Source organism: Myotis lucifugus, unplaced genomic scaffold (assembly GCF_000147115.1).
Source record: "Myotis lucifugus unplaced genomic scaffold, Myoluc2.0 scaffold_629, whole genome shotgun sequence".
Taxonomy (NCBI): domain Eukaryota; kingdom Metazoa; phylum Chordata; class Mammalia; order Chiroptera; family Vespertilionidae; genus Myotis; species Myotis lucifugus.
In genome coordinates, this window is record NW_005871677.1 from 124,857 (window position 1) to 149,795 (window position 24,939).

General features: G+C 50.9%; 1 protein-coding gene, 1 non-coding gene and 1 pseudogene across 2 annotated transcripts in view; 2 read left to right on the forward strand and 1 right to left on the reverse strand.

Annotated features, from left to right (window-relative positions):
* Window positions 1–1,189: 1,189 nt before the first annotated feature.
* Window positions 1,190–24,939, forward strand: part of MAST1 (microtubule associated serine/threonine kinase 1) — a 29,306-nt gene continuing 5,556 nt past the window's right edge. The window contains 18 exon segments of the mRNA XM_006105025.3: window positions 1,190–1,308; window positions 2,954–3,042; window positions 3,419–3,494; window positions 5,385–5,463; window positions 8,516–8,676; window positions 8,786–8,861; window positions 9,039–9,248; window positions 13,157–13,258; window positions 13,338–13,470; window positions 13,547–13,614; window positions 19,019–19,104; window positions 19,193–19,401; window positions 22,991–23,129; window positions 23,247–23,379; window positions 23,515–23,680; window positions 23,782–23,883; window positions 24,036–24,158; window positions 24,607–24,716. Of these exon segments, the coding sequence (XP_006105087.2) occupies window positions 1,226–1,308; window positions 2,954–3,042; window positions 3,419–3,494; window positions 5,385–5,463; window positions 8,516–8,676; window positions 8,786–8,861; window positions 9,039–9,248; window positions 13,157–13,258; window positions 13,338–13,470; window positions 13,547–13,614; window positions 19,019–19,104; window positions 19,193–19,401; window positions 22,991–23,129; window positions 23,247–23,379; window positions 23,515–23,680; window positions 23,782–23,883; window positions 24,036–24,158; window positions 24,607–24,716 (2,145 nt within the window). The 5' untranslated portion in view covers window positions 1,190–1,225.
* Window positions 13,823–13,929, forward strand: LOC111823711. Its single transcript, XR_002826782.1, has one exon. It is a non-coding gene; the product is annotated as a U6 spliceosomal RNA (small nuclear RNA).
* On the reverse strand, window positions 16,567–18,950 carry LOC111823710 (annotated as a pseudogene).

Below are 24,939 nucleotides of genomic sequence, written 5' to 3' on the forward strand. Positions count from 1 at the left end.
TCAGACCTATGCAATTTCTGGTCCCTGTAGTGACTTCCTGTGTGCTTAGCAAACAGAATATGACCATTCTCTGATGTGTACACATAAAATTAATGGCTACTAATTATCACTGCCATTATCAAAAAAGACCACCTAGCCATCATCTAATCCCCAATTCAAATCTCAGTTTTGAGCCACTCTAACTATCCCCATCCCCAACCCTGTGGATCTGGCTGGGATTGGGGTAAAACCCTTGGAATGTGGAGGATTCATTCATTCATTCATTCATTCATTCAACCTTTCATGCTTGAGCATGCCAAGTTCATTCCTGCCTCCATGCCTTTGCAGTTTCCTCACCTTGAATGCTTTCTCCACAGATGCTCCCATCTTAAAAGTCACCTCCCCAGAGTAGCTCTCTCAGACCTTCGTGACCCCTCCTAGCCATTTCTCATCATATCTCCTCGCTTAATTTTTGTTAAATTCATGACACTCATTACTGTCTAAAACGATGTCATTCACTTCTATATTGATATTTTTTTGTCTGCTTTCCTCTTCTGAATGCTGGTCCCAAAAGGGCAAGAATTTTTGTTCCATTCAGTTCTGTGTCCCTAGTGCCTAGCACAGTGCCTGGCACACATACAGCAGGTGCTCAAGAAATATTTTTTAAATAAAGACTCCTATTTCATTTGCACATACATACATTGAGATGCCAACTCAGGAGTCCTCTATGGGGCCCTGTGCTGGTCTCTGATGGTCAGGGGAAGAATCAACCTGATAACCCTCCCCGCCCCCCTGCAGTCCTCAGCGCATGGCCAATGGTGCCAGTGATGATGCTGGTGAGGGCCTGTGCCACCCAACTTCTGCTCCTCCAGTCCAGGGGGCTGAGAAGACTTGCCGGCTGTGGCTGCTGGCCCATGCTGACCTCTATCTTTTTGCTCCTTTGCCTTCCAGAAGGATTTGCCCCTGCCCCGGAAAAGCAGCAGGTGAGCCTTGGGGAGACATGCGCTGGGCTGGACGCCCCTTCTCCAGCCAGGGTTGGGGTGCAAGGCAGGCGCGGGCGGGGCCTGGCGCATTGGTGTCGAGCAGCGCCCCCTCCTGGCAGGCGGCAGCCACACGGCCCTTCCCGCCCCTCCCCTCCCCTCCCCCGCCCTCCTCTGCCCGCTGCGGCTTCAGCCTCCGCCCCGCGCACTCGCTCCCCGCGCCGCCGCTGCTGCCGCACCTGCCACCATGTCGCCACCGCCGGGTCATGTCTGACTCTCTCTGGACCGCGCTTTCTAATTTCTCGATGCCCTCCTTCCCTGGTGGCAGTATGTTCCGCCGCACCAAGAGGTAGACCCCCGATCCCTCCCCAAACCCTGACCCGGCCCTCCCCCACCCAAGCCGCCCCTCCAGACGCTACTGCAGGGCGGGGCCCGGGACCCTGCACCCGGTCCAGCTGCGCCAGAGGTGCCCGCGCTGCGCCTTCCTGCCAGGGATGGGGCTGGATGGGGAGCATGGAGGGGTCGAGGCTGGGGGTACGCTGGAAGGGATCGCGGGGGGGGGGTGCTGCTCCGGGTCGGGGGATGCAGTGCCTTTGTCTGCTGGCGCTGTGGACTCTGGCAGCTCAGGGGGGGTAAGGGAAGAAGGGGAGGGTGGGGGCTTGGCACCTTCAGAACAATAGCCGAAGCCTGGCCTCTCCCCCACCCCCACCCCCCACGCCGCGTGCTCAGGCCTGGCTCACATGCTCAGTCACTGCGGCGGCGGCGGCGGGGCGGGGTGGGGGGATTGAGGGGAATTTAGGGGCTGGGGGCTCCCTCCTCGGAAGCTTGAATCCTGAAGGGCAGAAAGGAGGGGGGTATTTTTACCATAGCACACACTCCCCCCCAACACAGCCTCAGACAGAAAATAGTGACACACAGCGTCACGTAGGACATGAAGTCACACACACATATACACACACAACAGCCCTAGTGGCCCAGATACATCCGGGGAGCGCCACGCATACCCAGCCAGACAGTGGCCATGGGTCAGAGACCTGTACAGACCCACGGGGTCACCCGCAATGTCACACAATAACAAATAAACCCACAGGTACACTATTTTGTACACCCAATAAGATGTTACCTGTATGGTTACCTGTAACACACATGATTTTGCTACCAGAGATGCACACACACACGTGGCAATGACATCCATGCATCCAGTGTTACAACACATGATATCATCTAAGCATGTCGCATGCTATGTCACACGGATGCCAGAACAAATGGACACAGGTTCTCTTGCAGAGCATGAGATACATAATATCACACATTATCACGTGCAAGACTCATACAGGGATCGTCACACACAATCGCATGCTCAGACATGCCCAGCGTCACAGGGTGTTAAACCTACACACAGTAAAAGCCACTCATGGACACTCACGGTGAGTGTCACATGCAGACACAAGGACAGCACCTCATACAGACTTTGCCGCATAAAGACGTAGACACAGCTGGAGCAGAAATCATGCATCACGCAGATTTACAGCACACACGGGCATATCCATCATGCACCAGTGACATCACACATCGGGTCATATAGACACACAAAAGTACAGGTTGTGTCACACAAGTCAAACACAAGGACCGTCACACATGATGCCACACTAGTGTGGATGTGCCCAGTGCTGAACTCACACACTGGGTGCCTGCCACACATGGATACAGACCTAGACATACAGACACTCGGTGTCTCCAACAGTGTCACACAGACAACATGACTGTCACTCCGTGACGGAAACTATACCCCACATGGTCACACATGGCTCCCACGGGATGTCCTTCACATACACGTCCCACCTGCATCCCCTCCATTCAATCTGTATCCTCCTTGACTGTCTCCTCCCCTGAGCAGTTTTCTGGGGGGCCCTTCCCAGAATGGGAGGGCGGCTGGCTGGGCTCACAAACTCCCTGGGCTGCGGCCTGGCACCTTTGCCTCTCCTTCCCTGCAGCTGCCGTACCAGTAACCGGAAAAGCCTCATCCTGACCAGCACGTCGCCCACGCTGCCGCGACCCCACTCCCCACTGCCTGGACACTTGGGTGAGACAGGTGGCGGGTGTGGACCAGACTGCAGGAGGCGTGGCCACAGGAGAGGGGTGTGTCCCTGCCGCAGGAGGGAGGGCGGAGTCTGGACAGAGGATAGCGTGGTCAGTCCGCAGTGGCGGGCAGAATGAAGGGTCCATACCTGAGGGGCGTGGCTATGGCAGAGGAAGGCAGTATCGACCTGAAGGGGCTGGGCTAACTCCGTTTCCAAAACACCTTCGGAAGGCGGGGCCACAGCGAAGGGGGCGTGGCCCACTCCCTCTGGGACTAGGCTAAAGAGCGAATAGCTGCTGCTTGCAGCCGCTTTGGGGATCAGGGAGTCTGATGGGGTTGCCACCAGCCCAGCCTGAAGACCCCCCTCTTTCCGACACAGGTAGCAGCCCCCTGGATAGCCCCCGCAACTTCTCCCCCAACACCCCCGCCCACTTCTCGTTTGCCTCTTCCCGAAGGTGAGTCCCTGTCCGCTGGGCCCCAGAACCCTGTCGGACCCTCCCCACCACCGTCTGGGCTGCCATCTGTTCCCTTCCTAATTGGGCCTGAGTCAGGACCGGAGGGCTCCGCTGAGTGCCCCCAGGTCCCCGCGGGAACCAGCGCCCAGCCTGGGGGGCGGGGCCTATAAGGGGGTGGGGCCAACCGCCTGTGCGAAATCCGGGGCGGGAGCGGGTTTCCTTCGCTGAGCAGCGGAAGCCCTGGGTCCGCCTCGCGCCCAGCGCTCCTGGCCAGGTGTTTCCATAGCAACAGGACGGGGGACAACAGAGAGGAAGTGCGCAAGCGCAGACTCCGCGGTGCCCTTCTAGGAACTCTGGATGCCCATTGTGGGGGAGGGCGCCTGGGGCCATTTCTTGAGCGCCCAAGAGGAGGAATCTCAGGTTTCCCTCTAGGGAGGGGGTGTCTGCGTGTTTCTGGAGTGTCTCTAAATGCATTTTCTGGGGCCTCTGGCAAAATTGGCGGAGGCCGAGAGATTCCTCGAATATTTGGGAGAGAAACTTCTGGGAGTCTCCAGTGTGTTTGGAGGGGTCTCTTTTTCTTTGAACTTGACTCATTCTAAAAGCGTTGTCCGAACACATGCTGTGTTCTGGGAGGTGAGCATAGGGGAACGACACCCCCTCTGTCCGCAGAGTTGAGTTGGGGTGGCCGGCCAGAGAACCAGGATTACTGCAAAGGCTGGTGAAGACTGTGGTGGGAGTCACAGGAGACTGTGAGGACAGAGGGCCTTCCCCTGGGGAGAGTGGAGGAATGAAAACCAGAAAATGGCTCCAAGATTGGGCCTAATGTGGTCACCTGCCCGGAGGGTGGGCTGAGCAGGGCAGTGCCTGGAAGGAGGAAGGAGGGAGGAGTCCAGTGTGCGGGAGTGTGTCCTTGTGACTGTGCCTGCGATGTATGCCCATGTGTGGGAGTGTAAGTTTGTGAGGTTGTGAATATGTGAAGCAGCCTGTGCCTACACATGTGTCCATGGGGAGTGTGTATCGGCATGTGAGCGTGAAAGTGTGTGAGCGTGAATGTGTGTGAGTGTGAATGTGTGTGTGTACCTGTAGGGTTGTCAATGTTTGTGAATGTGTGAGGGAATACGCGCCTCCCTGTGTGTCTCCATGTGAGTGCGTAATCTATGTGGGAGTGTGAATGAGTGTGTGGCTGTGTGAGAGTTTGAATGTGTGACAGTGCGTGAGGGTATCTTGAATGTATGTGTGAATGGGAAAGAGTAGAGAGAGTGTGTGTGAGGGAGTGTGTAGCTGTGTGTGTATTAGAATGCAAGTATTGGGGTTTTTGTAAGTGTCTGTGTGTATATGTGGCTGGATGCCTGATTTTGCAAGTGCAATTGTGTTAGGGTGGAAAAGTGTGGTATTTGGGTCCAGGTATGGCTCACCTGTGAATGTGTGTGACTCAGTCCATGAGCACTAGTCACACTAGCACTAGTGGGTGTGGCCAGGAGAGAGAGTGACTGATGTGAGAGTCTGTCTCAGTGTGTGCGTGTCTGAGAAGACCCAAGGGGTCTGCTTCTGTGAGCTTTCTCATGGCGGGTCCTCTGGGGTTGATTTTTGGGGTCCTCTGGGGTAACTTTTTTGAGTGGGCTGTTCTGGTCCTCCTTGGGATCCTTGCTGGGGACCAGTGTGGCCTGAGTATGGCAGGAGAGGAGGATTATGGGAAGGAGCAGAGGAGACTGGTGCCTGACTAGACTTCCCCTTTACCTCCTTGACTTGGAGGGCCTCCGGGAATCTCAGAGCACAGATATACGCCCCCAACCCCTGCCCTGGCCCTGGCCGGTGGCTTCTCTCACAACCTGAGAAGTGGAGGGGACTGGTGGGACCTGGTAGCCTCTGAGCACCTTGGCTGGATTCCAGGGCGGACGGACGCCGTTGGTCTCTGGCTTCGCTCCCTTCGTCCGGCTATGGCACCAACACACCCAGCTCCACTGTCTCGGTGAGTCCCCGTCTGGGTGGGCAGGGGATCCTCTAACCCAAAGGCCCACGCCCAGGCCAGCAGCTGGGCTGGCCTTATTGGGTGTTTTGGGTTTTTCTTGTCCTCGGAGAGTCACCTGTCCATCTATTAGTGAGTTGCAGGTCCCACCCTTCCACCCCCAGCCCTCTTCTCTACCCTCACTATAGCTTCTTGGGGATCCTATTCATCACCAACTTATTTTACAGATAATGACATGAAGCCATTTGCCAAGTGTCCAAAGCTAGCCAAGGCCAGTGTCTGCCCTTTATCCAGAGCCCATTTGCTCACCCACTGCAATACCCAAAGTTCCTCTGTCCATCTGCCCCCTTTTCTACCTGTGTGTCTGGTTTGCTCATCCATCCACTGGAATGCTGTGGAGCAGATATTTAGCATGTGACTGCCGTGTGGTGGGTGAGCTCTACAAGCTGAGCAGGGTCCAAGTATTCACAAAGCCCTCATGGAGGGAGATAGAGCAGTAAGAAGGCATTTACCATGGGGGAGTGGAGCTGTGATGGGAGTAGTGTAAGGGGAAGTGGTAGCAGAGAGGAGGCAACTGACTTCGCTAGGGGAGAGTCAAGTAGGCTTCCTGGAAGAGTTGGCATTGACCAAGACAAAGGATCAGCAGGAATTTGGCAGGTGGAAGAAGGGAAGGAAGGGTGTTCAAGGAATGGGGAACAACAGAGAACTGGCCACATTGGGAAAGTTGAAAATAACCTTGTGCAGTTGGACTTTGGGTTGGAAGCAGAGGAGTCAAGGTGAGGCAGGCCAACACCCTGATTATGCGAGGGCCTGTTGGCCAGGGCAGGGAGGTGGATTTTATTCTAAATGTAGGGGGAAGTCATAGAAAGGCTTTTTCCCCCCTGTATCCTATTATAATTTCAATCTGAACTATTTGAAATTGTGCTTTTGTAGGTCATAGATTATGTGCTTTTCAAAATTATTTTAGTAGAAACTGATGGGGTAGAGAGTTTTAGGCAGGGGAGTGAGTGATGTGATGTTTAAAAAGAGCATTGTGGCCCTAGCCGGTTTGGCTCACTGAATAGAGCATTGGCCTGTGGACTGAAGGTCCCAGGTTCGAATCCAGTCAGGGGCACAGGCCTGCGTGTGCAGGAAGCAGCCGATCAATGATTCTGTCTCATCATTGATATTTCTAGCTCCCTCTCCCTCTCCCTTTCTCTCTGAAATCAATTTAAAAAATATTTTTTAAAAAGAGAATTCTGCCTACAGAATCAAGTGGATGTCCTTGTGTCTCTCCACTGATATCTGTGGGTCTGTGTTTGCCCTGACTGCATGCCAAGCCCTGACCAAGGACCAAGCAGAGCCAATCCCTGTCCTCAAGCAGAGCAGCCAGTAATCCTATATAATAAAAGGGTAATATGCAAATAGACTGGATGCAGAATAACCGAACAACCAATCAAAGTGTAATATGCTAATGATATGCTAAGGCTGCTCAACCGCTTGCTATGACATGCACTGACCACCAGGGGGCAGTCAACTGGTCAACCAGTTGCTATGTTGTGCACTGACCACCAGGGGGCAGATGCTCCCACCGGTAGGTTAGCTTGCTGCTGGGGTCTGGCCAAAGGGGACTGAGCAAGATGGGCCAGACACACCCTGGAGCCTTCCCCTGGTCCCTCCCCAGCCCCATGGTGCACTGGTGGGCTCCCTCAGCCTGGCATTCGCCCTCTCACAATCCGGGACCCCTCGGGGGATGTTGGAGAGCCGGTTTCAGCCATCCCGCAGGCCACTCCCCTTGGGAGGGTGTCAGACGCAGGGGCGAGCCCTCCCAATTGGGACTTATTGGGCGCAAGCCTGCAGCAGGTACAGTGGGGCTGGGATGAATGGGAGTGGCAGGTAGGAGCTGCAGGTGGCATTGGACTGTAGGTTTCAGCCTGCTCCCTGCAGGCCACCCAGAGGGACCCCACCCATGTACGAATTCGTGCACCGGGCCTCTAGTAACAAATAAATAAGTAGAGGAGTCGAGGTAATGCAGGTTGAGACCCTGATTTTGCTGGGGCCTGTTGCCCAGGGCATGGAGGTGAATTTTATTCTAAATGTAAGGGAAAGTCATAGAAAGGCTTTTTACATAAAGATGTAATAAGTCAGGAGATACTCTTTAGCTTTCTCATCTCCTCCCCCTCTCTTCCCCCTCTCCTCCCCCTCTCCTCCCCCTCTCCTCCCCCTCTCCTCCCCCTCTCCTCCCCCTCTCCTCCCAGAAAAAAAAAAAAAAAGAAGAAGAAGAAGAAACAAGAGAGGGTAAGCACAGGAAGAGATAGGTGTGTGTTCAGAGGAGGCCTCTCTGAGAGGTGACATTTAATCCATAGTAGATGTGCTCCAGGCAGAGGGAACAGTCAGTGCAAAGGCCCTGAGGCAGGAGTGTGTCTGCCTTGTTCAAGGTTTATCAAGAAAGCCATAGCCCAGCTGGCACAGCTCAGTGGTTGAGCCAGTCGACCTATGAACCAGGAGGTTACGGTTAGATTCCCAGTCAGGGCACATGCCTGGGTTACAGGCTCAATGTGAAGCGTGCAGGAGACAGCTGATCAATGATTCTCTCTCATCATTGATCTCTCTCTCTCTCTCCCTTCCTCTCTGAAAAAAAGAAGAGAAAAAGAAAGCCATAGCTCTGTGGCTGGAATAGAGCAAGTGAGGGGGAGAGTGGGCAGAGGTGATGACAGAGGGCCAGGGCCAGATGTTAGTGCAGAACCTTGTGGGGTGTGGGAGGGACTTTAGTGTTCATTCTGAGTAAAGTGGGAGCCACGGAGGGTTCTGAACAGAGAAGGGATGTGACTTGACTCTCGGGTGTTAACAGGCTCTCTCTAGTCACGTCTATGTCTGTGTTACTGTTACCGTGTCTGTCCTCGTCCCTCTGTTGCCTGGAGTCCCAACCTGGGCCCTGGGACATCCAGGATCCTGGTCCTAATCGGGCCCTAATACCAACCTTGCCAGTAGTCCATCCACCCCAGGCACCCCAGGCCAGGGTCCCAGGATGTGAGGGGCCCGCAGTAGCTCTGACCCTGGTTCTGCCCCTCCCCAGTCTTCCTGCTCCTCCCAGGAGCGCCTCCACCAGCTGCCCTACCAGCCCACCGTGGACGAGCTCCACTTCCTCTCCAAACACTTCGGCAGCACCGAGAGCATCACGGATGAGGATGGAGGCCGCCGCTCCCCAGCCGTGCGGCCCCGCTCGAGGAGCCTCAGGTGGGCCGGCATCCCCCAACTCCAAGCGAGTCTGGGGGCTTGTGCACCGCGAGAACCCGGTCCCCGCGAACAGGCGGGGGACTGGACAGGATGGGCTTCTCTCCTACAGCCCCGGGCGCTCCCCCTCCTCTTATGACAACGAGATCGTGATGATGAACCACGTCTACAAGGAGAGGTTCCCGAAGGTGAGGCGGGGTCGGGGGCGGCTGCGGGGCGGCCGGGCGGTCGGAGCTCTGCTCGCCTTAGCCCCGCGCGCCCCCTGGTGGCCGGCGCGCTCAGCGCAGTCTCCTGTGGCCACAGCCCTTGGGCTAAGCCCAGCCCCGAGCGCTCGCTCACACCGCCTGGCCTCCCTCCCCCCGCAGGCCACCGCGCAGATGGAGGAGAAGCTGCGGGACTTCACCCGCGCCTATGAACCCGACAGCGTGCTGCCGCTGGCCGATGGCGTGCTCAGCTTTATCCACCACCAGATCATCGAGCTGGCCCGGGACTGCCTGACCAAGTCCCGCGATGGCCTCATCACCACCGTCTACTTCTACGAATTGCAGGAGAACCTAGAGAAGCTGCTGCAGGATGTGAGTGCTCGGGGAGGCCAGCCCCATCCCAGACTCTGCACCCCAAAACCAGGCCAATGCCATCCTTCAGCCCACACCCACTCGCGGGGCTCCTAACACGTTCTAGGCGCTGGTGGGGAGCTGAGGATTCAGGGGTGGGAAAGAAGGACATGGTTCTGATGGGGGAAGTAGGTATTTAACCTCCTTCAGGTCTTTACTGTCACCTTCTTATGTCCGCTTTTTATTTTTATTTTTTAAAATATATTTTTATTGACTTCAGATAGGAAGGGAGAGAAAGAGAGGGATGGAAACATCAATGATGAGAGAGAATCATTGATCGGCTGCCTCTGGCACACCCCACATTGGGGATGGAGCCAGCAACCCAGGCATGTGCCAGGAATCAAACCATGACCTCCTGGTTCAAAGGTCAACGCTCACCACTGAGCAAAACTGGCTGGGCTCAGGTTGGCTTTTCAGACCCGTCTATTTAAAATGTCAAACTCTGGCCCTAGCCGGTTTGGCTCAGTGGATAGAGGGCTGGCCTGCAGGCTGAAGTCCCAGGTTCCATTCAGTAGGAGGCAGCCGATCAATGATTCTTATCATTGATGTTTCTATTTCTCTCTCCCTCTACCCTCCTCTCTGAAACCAGTAAAAAAATAATAAAATAAATTAAATAAAATGTCAAACTCTGCTCACACTCACCACCCACTGTCTCTTTAAGATTTTACCTTAGCACTTAGCACCATCCATCATAATGTCTGTTTTTTCTTATCTTATTTCTTGTCTCACCTACTCCAATGTCAGTCCCACAGGTGGGTGATGAGATTGCCGGTTTGTTCACTGTTGTATCCTGACTGTCCTGCACATAGTAGGCGGTCAATAAATGTTGATTAAATGAATGGATGAATAAATGAAAGTGAACAAGGTAATGTCCCTACTCAATGATAATGCATAGCATTTTTTGAACACCTAGTATGTGCTGGACACTGTGCTAGGGCACTGGGAACACAACAGTGAACAAACCAGAGAAAGATTCCTGCTTTGCTGGGGTCGCCATCCTAGTACGGGAGATGGGCAGGAATATGAAAACAGACAAAGCAAGGGAGTCAATGATTTCAGCTGATGTTTAAGGCTATGGAGCAAATAGAATAGGGCAACCAGATGGAGTGTTAGGGCTTTCCTTGTAAGGTCCAGGAGGCCTCCCTGGAGGAGGTTTCTTTGAAATTGGAAGAAGAAGAATGAGGAAGTGGCAGCTATAAAAAAAAGCTGGGAGGAATGTGTGTTGAGCAGGGTGAGCAGCACATACAAAGGCCCTGAGATGAGGAGGCAGTCTGGAAAATTCCAGGAGCGCAGAAGCCAAGTAACTGTACTATTTTGAGAAGATGAGGTTGGATAAGAGTATATGGACCAGAATATAGGGCTCTGGGCTCCTGGCCCTCTGCCCTGAAGGACAGCATATTGGTATGATTACATACTTTGGCATCAAATCTGATTTGAGTTTGGATTTTGCCACTAGGTCCATAGGAGTCAAGAGCACAGACTTCAAACAGTATATATTCCCACTCAGGTCATTGCTTATGTACTGTGCAGCCTTTGCGAAGTCACTTAACCTCTCTGTGCCTTTTGCTATAAAAAGGGGATTCACTCATTCTTTTTTATTTTTTAATCTATTTTTATTGATTTCAGAGAGGAAGGGAGATGGAGAGAGAGATAGAAACATCAATGATGAGAGAGAATCATTGATTGGCTGCCTCCTACATGACCCCCTACTGGGGATCGAACCCACAACCTGGGCATGTGCCCTTAGCCAGAATCGAACCTGGGACCCTTCAGTCCACAGGCCGACGCTCTATCCACTGAGCCAAACTGGCTAGGGCCTCACTCATTCTTTAATGCTACAAATATTTATTAAGAATCTAGTCTGAGGCCAGCACTGACGTAGAAGCTGAAGAGTCCCTGCCTGGGGGAGCTGATATTCTAGCCGGAAGAAACAGAAGACAAACAATAGGCATCAGGGCTGGGACTAGGATGCTGCACGTGATTGATTCCCCAGCCCCCAGAACATTGAAGTAGTTACTGAAGCCCTAACCGGTTTGGCTCAGTGGATAGAGTGTCAGCCTGCGGACTCAAGGGTCCCAGGTTCGATTCCGGTCAAGGGCATGTACCTTGGTTGCGGGCACATCCCCAGTAGGGAGTGTGCAGGAGGCAGCTGATCGATGTTTCTAACTCTCTATCCCTCTCCCTTCCTCTCTGTAAAAAATCAATAAAATATATTTAAAAAAAAAAAGTAGTTACTGAAGAAGTTGTAAAGTAGGTATATTCAAACTTAACATTATTTTTTTAAACAATCTAGTAGGTATTTATTTTTAATCTATTTTTATTGATTTCAGAGAGGAAGGGAGAGGGAGAGAGAGATAGAAACATCAATGATGATTTGCCCTGGATGGTTTGGCTCAGTGGATAGACCGTTGGCCTGCAGACTGAAGGGTCCCAGGTTCGATTCCAGTCAAGGGCACATGCCCTGGTTGTGGGTTCGGTCCCCAGTGGTGGGCATGCAGGAGGCAGCCGATGAGTGATTCTCCTCATTGATGTTTCTATCTCTCCTTCTCCCTTCCTCTCTGAAATAAATATAAATATATTAAGAAAAAAAAAAAAAAGAGCCCTAGCCGGTTTGGCTCAGTGGATAGAGCGTCGGCCTGCGGACTGAAGGGTCCCAGGTTCGATTCCGGTCAAGGGCATGGACCTTGGTTGCAGGCATATCCCCAGTGGGGGGTGTGCAGGAGGCAGCTGATCGATGTTTCTCTCTCATAGATGTTTCTAACTCTCTATCCCTCTCCCTTCCTCTCTGTAAAAAATCAATAAAATATTTTTTTTAAAAAAAGAGAGAAACATCAATGATGAGAGAGAATCACTGATCGGCTGTCTCCTGCACTTCCGCACTCCTTCACATGATTTTAGGTTAAATATTTTATTTATAATTAAACCAGAATTTGTTATACTTTTACTTTCCTGGTTTTAGTGGAAACAAACTTATCAATAATAACATTTTTATAAAAACCATTAAAGATTTTGAAAGCAGGCGTAGATTGTCACGTACCTTCCCTTTTGCTTCAAGCTCCAACCTGCCCGCGCACGGCACTCGTTGCATCCTGTCCTTATTTAAATTTTGCTCTTTTGCTTGTCACGCATTTTATGCATTCATTTTGATTTTTCAAATATCGCATTAAAGTGTTAGGGATCTCAAAGAGTAAGGTTTTTGGTGCCAAGGTGCGTGCCTCTTCCCCTCACCCTGCTGGGCATGACAGAAAAGTTCATGTGAGCTGTTTGAAGGGTATTCATGTGATAGAACAAGGAATAGGGTCATGGTGATTGAGGTGCTGCCAGGAAGTGGGGTGCAATTTTAGATTGGGGTGGGGAGATGAACTCCATCCGGTTGCCCTGTTCCATTTGCTTCATAGCCTTAAGCATCAGCTGAAATCATTGACTTCCTTGGTTTGTTTGTTTTCATGCTCCTGTCCATCTCCCACCCTAGGATCTGAACCCCAGGAAGGCAGGAATCTTTCTGTGTTCCCAGTGCCACTGAGTTGCATGGAGGTGACAACCGAGTGGCAACCTAAGAAGTAGAGAGCCACTCAGGGATCTGAGGGGAGGGCCTGTCAGTCAGAGGGATTCTGACTCAGCTCACATTATGGGGCTGTTTTGAACATGAATTGAATGAGTGAAGGTTTTTGGACAGTGTCTGCTATAGCAACAGTGATTGTTATTTTTACTGTGAGGCCTGTGCCTCAGTGTTCTCACCTATAAAATGGGACAACAGCAGCAGTGTGTAGCCAGTAGGATTGGGCGAGGGGCCTGGCTGAGGCAGGGCTTGTGTAAAATTTGCCATCATCCCACCCCAGGCCAACCACATCTTGTGCTCCCCTTCCCAGGCTTATGAACGTTCCGAGAGCTTGGAGGTGGCCTTCGTCACCCAGTTGGTGAAGAGACTGCTCATTATCATCTCTCGCCCGGCGAGGCTGCTGGAATGCCTGGTGAGGGGGCTGGGAGAGGGGAGGGGGCTGGCGGGGGCCCCTCCGAGCCCACCGCGAGCCCGCCCCTGCCCTGCCTCAGGAATTCAACCCCGAGGAGTTCTACCACTTGCTAGAAGCAGCGGAGGGCCACGCCAAGGAGGGGCACCTGGTCAAGACAGACATCCCTCGTTACATCATCCGCCAGCTGGGCCTCACCCGGGACCCTTTTCCAGGTGACAGCTGGGGGCCCAGGGGCCGGAGGGAACCCACTGGGACCCTGGCCTCCACTCACTCTCGGTCCCTTCCTAGACGTGGTGCACCTGGAGGAGCAGGACAGTGGCGGCTCCAACACGCCCGAGCAGGACGACCTGTCTGAGGTAAGGCCGGGCGGCAGCAGTCAGCACTCTGGTTCTGGCTGGATAGGCAAGGGTTCACCTCCTGGCTCCCTGCCCGCAGCCTGGGGTAGATCTTTTGGTCTCTGCTCCGAGCCTCAGTTTCCCCATTTGTCAAGTGGGTTAATAATAGGTCTTCCCTCCATGGGCCTTTTCCTTTTTATGGTAAATTACACATAACATAAAATTTTTAGTGTTCGCTTTGGCAGCACATATACTAAAATTGGAACGATACAGAGAAGATTAGCATGGCCCCTGCGCAAGGATGACACGCAAATTGGTGAAGCGTTCCATATTTAAAAAAAAAAATTTTTTAAATGAACAATTCCGTGTATTTAGTACATTTACAACTTGTGCAGCCATCACCTCTATCTAGTCCTGGAGGGTTTTCACCGCGCAAAAAGGAAACTACAGTGGGGCCTTGACTTACGAGTGTCCCAACTAACAAGTTTTTTGAGATACGAGCCGTCTCTCAGCTGATTTTTTGCTTTGAGTTGCGAGCTAAAATTCGGGTTACGAGCCAGCTTCAGATACCCCACCGCTAGTTGGCGCAGCGAACGTCACAGTGAACGCCACAACATCAGCCCAGCATCACGTGTCTCACTCGTTCACTTCTTGATTTGACATACGAGTAATTTGAGTTACGAGCTCCATCACGGAACGAATTAAACTCGTAAGTCAAGGCCCCACTGTATACCCATTAGGCAGTTATTCCCCATCTCCCCGCCCCTGGCCCATGGCAATCACTGACCTGCTTTCTGTCTTTATGGATACGCTTGTGCTGAACACCTCACATACATGGAATTATTCACTCTGTGGGCTTTTGTGTCTGGCCACGTGTTTTCAAGTTTCATTCATTTGTAGCATGAATCAGTGCTTCATTCCTTTTTGTGACTGAACAATATTTCATTGTATGGATAGGCCATATTTGTTTATCCATTGTCCACTGGTGGACACTTGGGTTGCTTCCATTTTTTGGCTGTTGTGTAAATAGAACATTTGTGTACAGGTATTTGTCTTGAACAACTGTTTCAATTCTTTTGGTATATACCTAGCGGTGGAATTGCTGGGCGATATGGTAATTCTAGGTCTAATTTAGTGAGGAACCACGCATGGGGTTTTGAGTGAGTGGAGTGCCTCTCTGTGTTAAGAGCTCAGCGTAGTAAAATATGCCACAACCCCACTGCCAGGAGAGCCACTATCTGCCATAACGGCCATGTGTGTGCTTCATCTAAACTGTCTAGTGTTTTTCAAAACTTTGAAGCAAAATATAGAAATCAGAAGATTTTTGACTCAAATCTGGGGTTGGACCTCCTTTTGAAAAAAAATCAGAAGTTCTAACAACACTATGGTGGGACCAGTTGGCACTGAGTGGGGGCTGCCCTATGATATGGGGTACCTTCCCCCAGTGACCCATGGCCCCCACCTGGCCTGCCTCACCCCTGAAGGCATTTGAGTTTCTAACCTTTGTTTCAGATTGTATCTATTAACACACACACACACACACACACACACACACACACACCTACCTTTCCTATATATATGTAAATATATATATATATTTAAAAGAATCTCACTATACATGCCATTTGTTTAATTTTTTGAATAGGTAATGGAATGACATCACTCAAAAGTCTAAAACTCTAAAAAGGTATTTATCTTTGATTGTTGTTTGTAGGATTCTACGTAATTTCATTTAATCAAACTTGTTAATTGAGTGATTCAAATCTTCCATCTCCCTATTCTTTTTTTTCTTTTTCCTGATTGATCTCATAGTTTCTGAGATATGTGTTAAATCCTTGTTTTGAGCTATTGCTCCCTATAATTCTGTCAGTATTCGTGTCAGATATTTTTAGGCTATCTTGTGTTTTTTCATTCATGTATTTATTCCACAACCAAAATCATAACTTAAAAGTCGTAACATTTTTAAGAGGTAAAGGAGACTTTGTATCACAGCTGCATTAATAAAATAGACATTAGTCTAAAATGCAACATGAAACAGGTGTTCTGTTCCCATGTGGAATAAATACATAATAATTACACATAAAATTTCACTAAAGATCTGAGGTGAGGCAATATCCCTTTAAAACAAACTATCCAATGAATAGAAGCATGCTGCCAGTGATTTCTATGAACATTTTACTGCAAGATGGAAAACTCCCCAAGGTAACTGCAAACTCAAACTCCTTGTCTCATGCACCTGGCCTTGGCTTTCGTCTTCCTTCCTCAGACACATCCAAATCCAGAAAGGCTTCTGCACCCCATGCTCAGAAACGCCACCATGAGTCCCCAAGGACCTCAGCACAAACTGCTATTAATAAGCCCATATGCAGCCCTAGCTGGTTTGGCTCGGTGGATAGAGCGTTGGCCTGCGGACTGAAGGGTCCCAGGTTCGATTCTGGTCAAGGGCATGTGCCTTCGTTGCAGGTTTGATCCCCGCCCCGGGTCGGGATGCATGCAGGTGGCAACCAGTCGATATTTCTCTCTCTCTCTCTGTGTCTCCCCCTTCCTTCCACTCTCTCTAAAAATCAATGGAAAAATATCCTCAGGTGAGGATTAACAAAAAAATAAATAAAATAAATAAATAAGCCTATATGCAGCCTCCAGGGAAATCAGCTGCATGAACTCGAAGAACCGCAGCATTTCTTTGAACATTAGTTTTAACCGTCCAATGAGCTCTTTCAGGCCAGGTGCTTGTCATAAACAAACCAAAATATTGTCTTATTATCTTTATTTTTCCTTGCAAAATGTTAAGTAAGCCATTCAAGTAAAAAAATTTTTTTACAGAAACCATAGAAATTCAAAGGTTTTATGCCCAAAAGGAAACCAGTTCTTTGCAGCCTAACTCATTTGTTTCTGGGCTGTGAGGAGGGAGATGAGGCCTCCCGCTTTCATGCCATGGTGATCTGGTGAACATTTGGTCAGGCAGGCATCGTTTTAGGTGGATGGGCACACCCTAGATTTCTGGAAAGTTTTCTGCAGTTCTGGAACTTTGTTTTTCCAGGCATAATCATATGCAGTAAAATCAGAAGTTGGTGTGGCGGTGCTTCTGTGGAAACCACAGGCTTTAATCCCTTAGGGTTATAGGCCTCAGAAGCCCATGCTCCCACCAATTTCTGCGTGAAGCCACTAAACTTATAGTACACTAGAGGCCTGGTGCACAAATTCATGCACGGTGGGGTCTGGCCGGCCCACCCCAATGGGGGCCTATTGGGCCAGGCCAGCAGGGAGGAGGGGCTGTGGGAGGTTGGCCGGCTGGCCCCACCCCCGATCAGGGTGTTAGGGGCCCATTCAGGGCCAGGCCAGCAGGGGGGCGATCGAGGTTCAGATCAGGCCAGTTGGCTTCCACAGTACGCATCATAGCCACCAATTGTTCTGGTTGTTCTGGTTGTTCCGCCATTCCGATCGCTGGGCTTTTGATGATGCCCTGTGTTTGGCTATTCACAGCTGTTGCCTGTGAGACTGCCCCAAGGAAGGTTTAGGCTACATTCTTAGGAGCATATTGGTTCAATATTTTTAAAAAATATGTTTTTATTGATTTAGAGAGAGAGAAAAGGGGGGGGAGAGAGAGAGAGAGAGAAACATTGATGTGAGAGAGAAACATCAATCAGTTGCCTCGAGCATGCACCTTGACCAGGATCAAACCCACACTGGGAATTTGCTCTGACCAGGAATTGAACTGTTGACCTGTCAGTGCACAGGACTATACTAACCAACTGAGCCACACTGGCCAGGGCTCATTATTTTTTTAATCTCATAGATCTTTTTTGTGTAATATTTATGTTCATAATCTCTTTGTCCCTAAGAAAAATAAAAATAATTTTCTAAAAAGGTATACAGTGAAAAATCTTAGATTCACCCTTGTCCTTTACTGCCCTATGTGCCCCCAAATATTATTAGTATATGTGTTGCTGAGTACTTCCCAAATATGATTATACTAGAGGCCCAGTGCACAAAATTCGTACACTCGGGGAGGGTCCCTCAGCCTGACCTGTGCCCTCTCATAGTCCAGGGGGATGTCTGACTGATGGCTTAAGGCCCGCTCCCTTAAGCTATCAGTTGGACATCCTTAGTGCTACTGCGGAGGTGGGAGAGACTCCTGCCACTGCCACTGCACTCGCCAGCCGTGAGCCTGGCTGCTGGCTGAGTGGCACTCCCCTGTGGGAGCGCACTGACCATCAGGGGGCAGCTCCTGCATCGAGTACCTGCCCCCTGGTGGTCAGTGTGCATCATAGCAACCGGTCGTTCCACCGTTCTGTCGATTTGCATATTAGCCTTTTATTATATAGGATAGTTCTATTTTACCACTTTTTTTTTTATACAAAAGTATATAGTACATATTATTACTTGCTCCCCCCTGCCCCCAATAAAATACTTGGGAGAAGATTCTGAATCTATATACTGATAGATTTCTAATTTTTTAAAAAAATATTTTTATTGATTTCAGAGAGGAAAGGAAGAGGGAGAGAGAGAGATAAAAACATCAATGATGAGAGAGAATTATTGATCAGCTGCCTCCTGCACACCTCCTACTGGGAATTGAGCCCTCAATCCCAAGCTTTGACTGGGAATCAAACCTTGACCTCCTAGTTCATAGGTCAATAATGCTCAACCACTGAGCCACACTGGCTGGGCAATTTCTCATTCTTTTTAACAGCTGCATAATATTCCTTTATTCAAATGCCCATTATGTGTTTATTGAACCAATTTCCTATCAATGAACATGTCAATTGTTTCTAATACTTGCAATGAGCAAGATAGTACATATGTCATTTTCACATATGCAAGCCTATCTGTAGAATTATTTCAAAAGTGGATCAAAGGGAATGTACATTTATAATTTTATATACACCAAAGTACCTTCCATGGGGGTTATACCAATTTATTCTCCCAAAAGCGAGGTATAAAAGTACCTGTTTCCCCACAACTTTACCCACAGAGTGTGTCAGCCTTTGGCTTTTTTTCCTTTTTCTTTTTCCTTTTGCCAATCTGCTAGGTGAAAAATGGTATCTTGGGTAGTTTTAATTGGCCCTCTGACATTATATGTGAGGTTGAGCATCTTTTCATATGGTAAGAGCTCTAAATTCTAGTTCACAGAGCTTGCCTATTTTTTCTCTTCAATTGCTAGGCTTCTAGTTATGGATTCCTGGGAGTTCTTTCTATATTAGGGTGATTATTTTGTAGGCCTCTTTCCTAATGGAAAAAAGTTGGGAATATAGCTTCAAAGTCAGACCGTCTTGGGTTCAAGGCCTGATTTTGTTGCTTCCTCACTGTGGCACTCGGATGAAGGATGCATCCCCACCGTGCCTCGGTTTCCCCATGGCTAATGGGGTAACAAGAGTCTCCATCTTACCATGATGATGGTGGTGGTCTCATCTTCCCCCTTCAGGGCCGCGGCAGCTCCACGAAGGCTAAGAAACCGCCTGGCGAGAATGACTTCGACACCATCAAACTCATTAGCAATGGTGCTTACGGGTGAGCCACCTGGGGCTCTGGCGGGGGGAGGGCAGCGGAGGCCGGGTGTCTCGAGGCGATGGCCGGTCCTCGCTCTCTCCCCCTGCAGCGCTGTCTACCTGGTGCGGCACCGGGAGACGAGGCAGCGCTTCGCCATGAAAAAGATCAACAAGCAGAACCTGATCCTGCGCAACCAGATCCAGCAGGCGTTCGTGGAGCGCGACATCCTCACCTTTGCCGAGAACCCGTTTGTGGTCAGCATGTTCTGCTCCTTTGAGACCCGGCGCCACCTCTGCATGGTCATGGAGTACGTGGAAGGTGTGGCTGCCTGCAGAGCTGTAGGGAAAAGGGAGATTCACGCTGGTCAGGGCTGCTGAGGGGCCTGCCTGAGCCCCCGGCACCATATTGATGATCCACCTATTCACCCATCCAGTCACTGACCATCCATTCCATCTGTTCATTTCTATCCAGCCATCTATTTAGTTGATCTGTTTTCATTTTATTCAATATAGAAACATCCATCCAATTGTCCATTTATCCATCCATTCTTCCATCTCTTCATTCGCTAACCCATCTGTTTTTCCACCCATACATCTGTTTATACATTACACATCTATTTTATTTTTAATCCTCACCCATGGATATTTTTCCATTGGTTTTTTAGAGAGAGTGGAAGAGAGAGGGGAAGACTGAGAGAAATACTGACGTGAGAGAAATATATCGGTTGGCTGCCTCCTGCATGTGCACTGACCAGGGCCCAGGCCAGGGAGGAGCCTGCAACCGAGATATGAGACACGTGCCCTTGACCAGAATCAAACCCTGGACCCTTCGGTCCTCAGGCTGATGCTCTACCCACTGAGCCAAACTGGCTAGGGCCATTATACATCTATTTTTTTAAAAAAATTAATAGACTTCATTTTTTAGAGCAGTTTTAGGCTTCCAGACTAAGTAATTAGAAAGTACATTGAGTTCCCACATACCCCTTTCCTCCAGTCTCCCTATTTACATCTTGCATTCGTGTAGTACAGTTGTTATAATTTATGAACCAATATTGATACATTATTAACTGAAGTCCATAGTTATATATTAGATCCACTCTGTGTTGCACATCTATTTTTCATTCATCCATCTTTTATATGTCTGGCCATTTATTCATTCATCAATTTATTCACCCACTTACACACCATCCATCCATCTACAATACCTATTTATCTATTTATTAATCCACCATCCATCCATCCATCCTTCCATTTACTATCTGTATTTTTATTATTCACCCAAATCTCCATTCTAGCAGCCATCTCATCTAGCTATCTCTATCCACACATTCATCTACCATTCATCCATCAGTTTATCCAGGCATCTAGCCATTCATCCAACCACCAATGTATATATTTTTCATGTTTATCCAACCACTCATGCTGATAGTTATCCAAATACTATTATATCATTGCCCAAACCCACACATACTACGCTTATTAGGATACACATATGATCTTCTGGGGCTGCAGTTATGCCACTCCTCAACCTCAGTCAGCCATCCATTCATTCAGCAGATGTCCCCTCATTGTCTCCCTTATGCACGTGCTGTGCTAGGTGCTGGTGGCACAGTGGGGACCAGACAGGCACACTCCCCTCTCATGGAGATTATATTCTGGGGAGACAGACAATAAACAAAACAAGCAAAGGCAATAAGGTCATTTCATACAGTGAGGACAGTCATGAGGACCTTAAGGCTTAAGGAGGCCATAGGGACATAGGTGGGCAGGGGCCTCTCTGAGGCCTGCACTGTACCTGGAAGAGGTCCCCCAAGCACAAAGTCTGTTAGGTGAGAAGGCATCTGGTTTTGAGGTAGCGTTTTCAGCTGGTGCCACAAGAATTTTTAAAACATGCAATACCTGACTTAGTCAGTGGCACTGACCTCTTTTTTTTTTTTTTAATATATTTTATTGAATTTTTACAGAGAGGAAGGGAGAGGGATAGAGAGTTAGAAACATGGATGAGAGAGAAACATCGATCAGCTGCCTCCTGCACATCTCCCGCTGGGGATGTGCCCGCAACCCAGGTACATGCCCTTGACCGGAATCGAACCTGGGACCCTTGAGTCTGCAGGCCGATGCTCTATCCACTGAGCCAAACCGGTTAGGGCCTCTTTTTTTTTTTTTTTTTTTTTCTGTTAGATTGTCAAATAAAAAAAATGACTACAGCCAGAACAACAATGGCTGTTTGGTGTGAATGAATCAAAATTATACCTATTTGTATTTGTCAGATTGGCAAAAATAGACATTTTTTGGCGTGCTGAAGAATTTTAGTTATTAGTTTATGTGTGCCATGAGATGAAAAAGGTTGAAAATCGCTGTTTTGAGGAGCAGCAATGGAGCTGGAGTCAAGTGAGCAAGTGAGCGGGAGGGCAGGGGTAGATGAGGATGGAGAGGTAAGGGGTTAAGCATGCAGGGCCTTGCAGGGCCTGGACTGCATTGGGTTTCATGCCAAATGCAACAGGCGGCCACTGGAGGGTTTTAAGCAAAGTTGACATGATCTGACTTATGTTTTAATGCTATTTATTTAGCTGCTGTGTGGAGGAGAGAAGAGGGAGACCAGGATGGAGGCAACTGCATGGGTCTGAGGTCAGGCAGAGGAGAGAAGTGGGTGGAATCGGGATCTTTGATGGGTTGAGCACACAGTAAGTGTGCATTCTCGGGCCTCCTGAACAAGGCCCAGCCTCAAAGTCTCATTTGCAAGTCAACCCAGCTTTGTTCTCAGTGTAAGTGTGTGTCAGTATTACCTGGGGTTGTGGCCAGATGCAGATTCCTAGGCTCCATTCCTAGGTCTGATCATCAGTTTTCTGGCTAAAAAAAAAAAAAGAAGACATTTAGTGATTTGTGAGCAAAACATCCATGTTGCCTTCAGAAATGTCTGTATCCAGATGCTCAAACCATGTCATCAGGAATCTCTCCATTTCTTGGCTCTGCTCTCCCATGTGTGGGCTTCCCTTTAGACAGGCCTTGATATAGTGAGGTGTCATCCAGCAGACCCCACTTACATCCTGCTAGTTTAGCAATTTTTGGGGAGAGTGGAAAGTTGGAGGGCTGAGCAACTTGGGTTCGCTGCTGCACTGGGAAAGAAATCTGGTCCTTGTGAGAAAAAGGAGGAACGCCTATTGGGGGAGCCTCACATATGAATGCCGATCACAGTAAATCTGGTGGGAACCAGGAATCTACATTTTAAGGCACAAGACATTCAAGATTCAAACTCCAGGAGATCAAGGGCGGTGTTCCCAGACTCAGTTGATACCCAGGCAGCAGTTGGTACCCACCAAACCTCATTTCCACCAACTCCCTCCACGATCCAACCTCTGAGTCTCAGATCAAGCCAACTTTGGAAGATGGTTAAGGGGACAAGAGGAGCCCTGGCTGGTGTGGCTCCGGTTGGTTGGAGCCTTGTCCCGTGCACTGAAAGGTTGCGGATCTGATTCCCAGTCAGGGCACATAATCTGCATTACAGGCTCACTCCCAGGCCCAGTGTGGGGGTGCTCCAGAGAGGCAGCCCCATCCATGTTTCCTTTCTCCTCCTCCCTCCCTCCCTCCCTCCCTCCCTCCTCCCTCCCTCCCTCTTTCCCTCCCTCCCTCCCTTCCTCCCTCCCTCCCTATCTCTCTCTCTGAAAAGGTCAGTGAACCTGTCCTCAGGTGAAGATTTAAAAATATATTAAGCACTTATAAAGAAGACAGGAGGAGCCTGGTAGAGGGCACTCCCTGTGGGGCCCGAGAGAATGAGGCCTCTCTGTACTTCCGTTTTCCTTCGCCGCAAAATAGGGGCATGTGAAGTGGGGACTGGTGCTGTCGTGCATGTGGAGTGCACCCTGGGGCAGGGGTGCTTCCCTCTTTACATGGGCCTCCTTCACACGCAGGCGGGGACTGTGCTACCCTGCTGAAGAACATCGGGGCGCTGCCCGTGGAGATGGCCCGCATGTACTTTGCCGAGACGGTGCTGGCACTTGAGTATTTACACAACTACGGCATTGTGCACCGTGACCTCAAGCCTGACAAGTGAGCCTTGACTTTTCCCGTCACCCCCGCCCCCTGCCCCTCTGTAGGCGCTGGCATGGAAGGGCCAGGAGGGAGGTGGGCAAGCCTCACCTCGGAGACCCCTGCTTGTGTTTGCAGCCTCCTCATCACCTCCATGGGCCACATCAAACTCACGGATTTCGGCCTCTCCAAAATGGGGCTCATGAGCCTCACCACCAACCTGTACGAAGGCCACATCGAGAAGGATGCCCGGGAGTTCCTGGACAAGCAGGTGTGTGTGTGGCTGTGGGGGTCACTGTGGCGGGAAGGGGCCAGCAGGGCTTCGGGGCTCAGGGTGGGAGGGGAGTGCCGCCCCCCTCCGAGGCCCCTCCTGTGGCCAGAGCGCAGGCTGACCGCCTGCCCCTAGGTGTGCGGAACCCCAGAGTACATCGCGCCCGAGGTCATCCTGCGCCAGGGCTATGGCAAACCGGTGGACTGGTGGGCCATGGGCATCATCCTCTACGAGTTCCTGGTGGGCTGTGTGCCCTTCTTCGGAGACACGCCCGAAGAGCTGTTTGGACAGGTCATCAGCGGTGCGTGCCTCCTTGGTGGCAGGTGGGGGGCCTGGGGACACGGGCAGACCCAGGGCCTTTGGGACCCGAAAGTGACCCCCCCCCCCCACCTTACTCTGCAGATGACATCCTGTGGCCCGAGGGAGACGAAGCCCTGCCCACAGACGCCCAGCTCCTGATATCCAGCCTCCTGCAGACCAACCCCCTGGTCCGGCTCGGGGCAGGTAAGGGGTCTGCTGTACCGAGAAGCTAAGGGCTGGGCTCCAAGTGCTGTGGCCCTGGGGTAGGAGACGGGGGTGGGTGGCTGGGCTCTGGAGCTGGCCCTAAGCTGTCGCAGGGATTCTCTCCGGGACCCCATCCACTCCTCCCTTTCCAGGGGGTGCCTTTGAGGTGAAGCAGCACAGTTTCTTTCGAGACCTGGACTGGACGGGACTGCTGAGGCAGAAGGCAGAGTTCATCCCCCACCTGGAGTCCGAGGATGACACCAGCTACTTCGACAGTGAGCTGGGAGAGGGGGTGGAAGCTGGTGAGAGGGAACATTGGGCAAGGCCTGGGCTGGAGCCCAGCTGGGTAGGAGACCCGCCGCCCAGACAGAGGAGAGGGACGGCCTGGCATAGGGGTGAGGCTCAGTATGAGGAGTTGGTAGGAAAGGAGGGTGGGGCCTGGACAGCAGTGAGTTCTGGAGTTGGGCCTGGGCTACTGGGCAGTGCTAGGACCTAGGAGGAGGCAGGGCAGGGGCTGGCTGGAGGGGAGGGGGGCTGGGCCATAGATGGGGTCTGCGGGTGTGGCCTCTGGACGCTGGGCTAATGGAGCCTCTGAGAATGGGCAGAATCCCAGCCTGGAAGCAGGGCCAGAATCAGATTCTAGATTGGGACGGGGCCATGGCGGCGCCTGCAGCCCTAAGGAGTGGATCCATGACCTAGACACGGTCCACCCCCCATTCCCAGCCCGCTCAGATAGGTATCACCACGTGAACTCCTACGATGAGGACGACACGACGGAGGAGGAGCCTGTGGAAATCCGCCAGTTTTCCTCCTGCTCCCCGCGCTTCAGCAAGGTGAGCCAGGCTGGGTTAGGGTGGGGCCAGACCCGGGAGGGTGGGGCGAGGTCGGGAGGCGGGGCTTGGGCGGGGGCGGAGGGGGGTATCTTTTTCTCCTAGCAGGATGAGGACGGAATTGGAGGTGGGCCTGAGTGGGCGGGGTTGCGGAGCTGGGGGAATCCTGGTAGGCCCGAGGTCCCCGGCTGGGGAAGTTACTGAGGGGGCGGGATTCTGAGAGTGA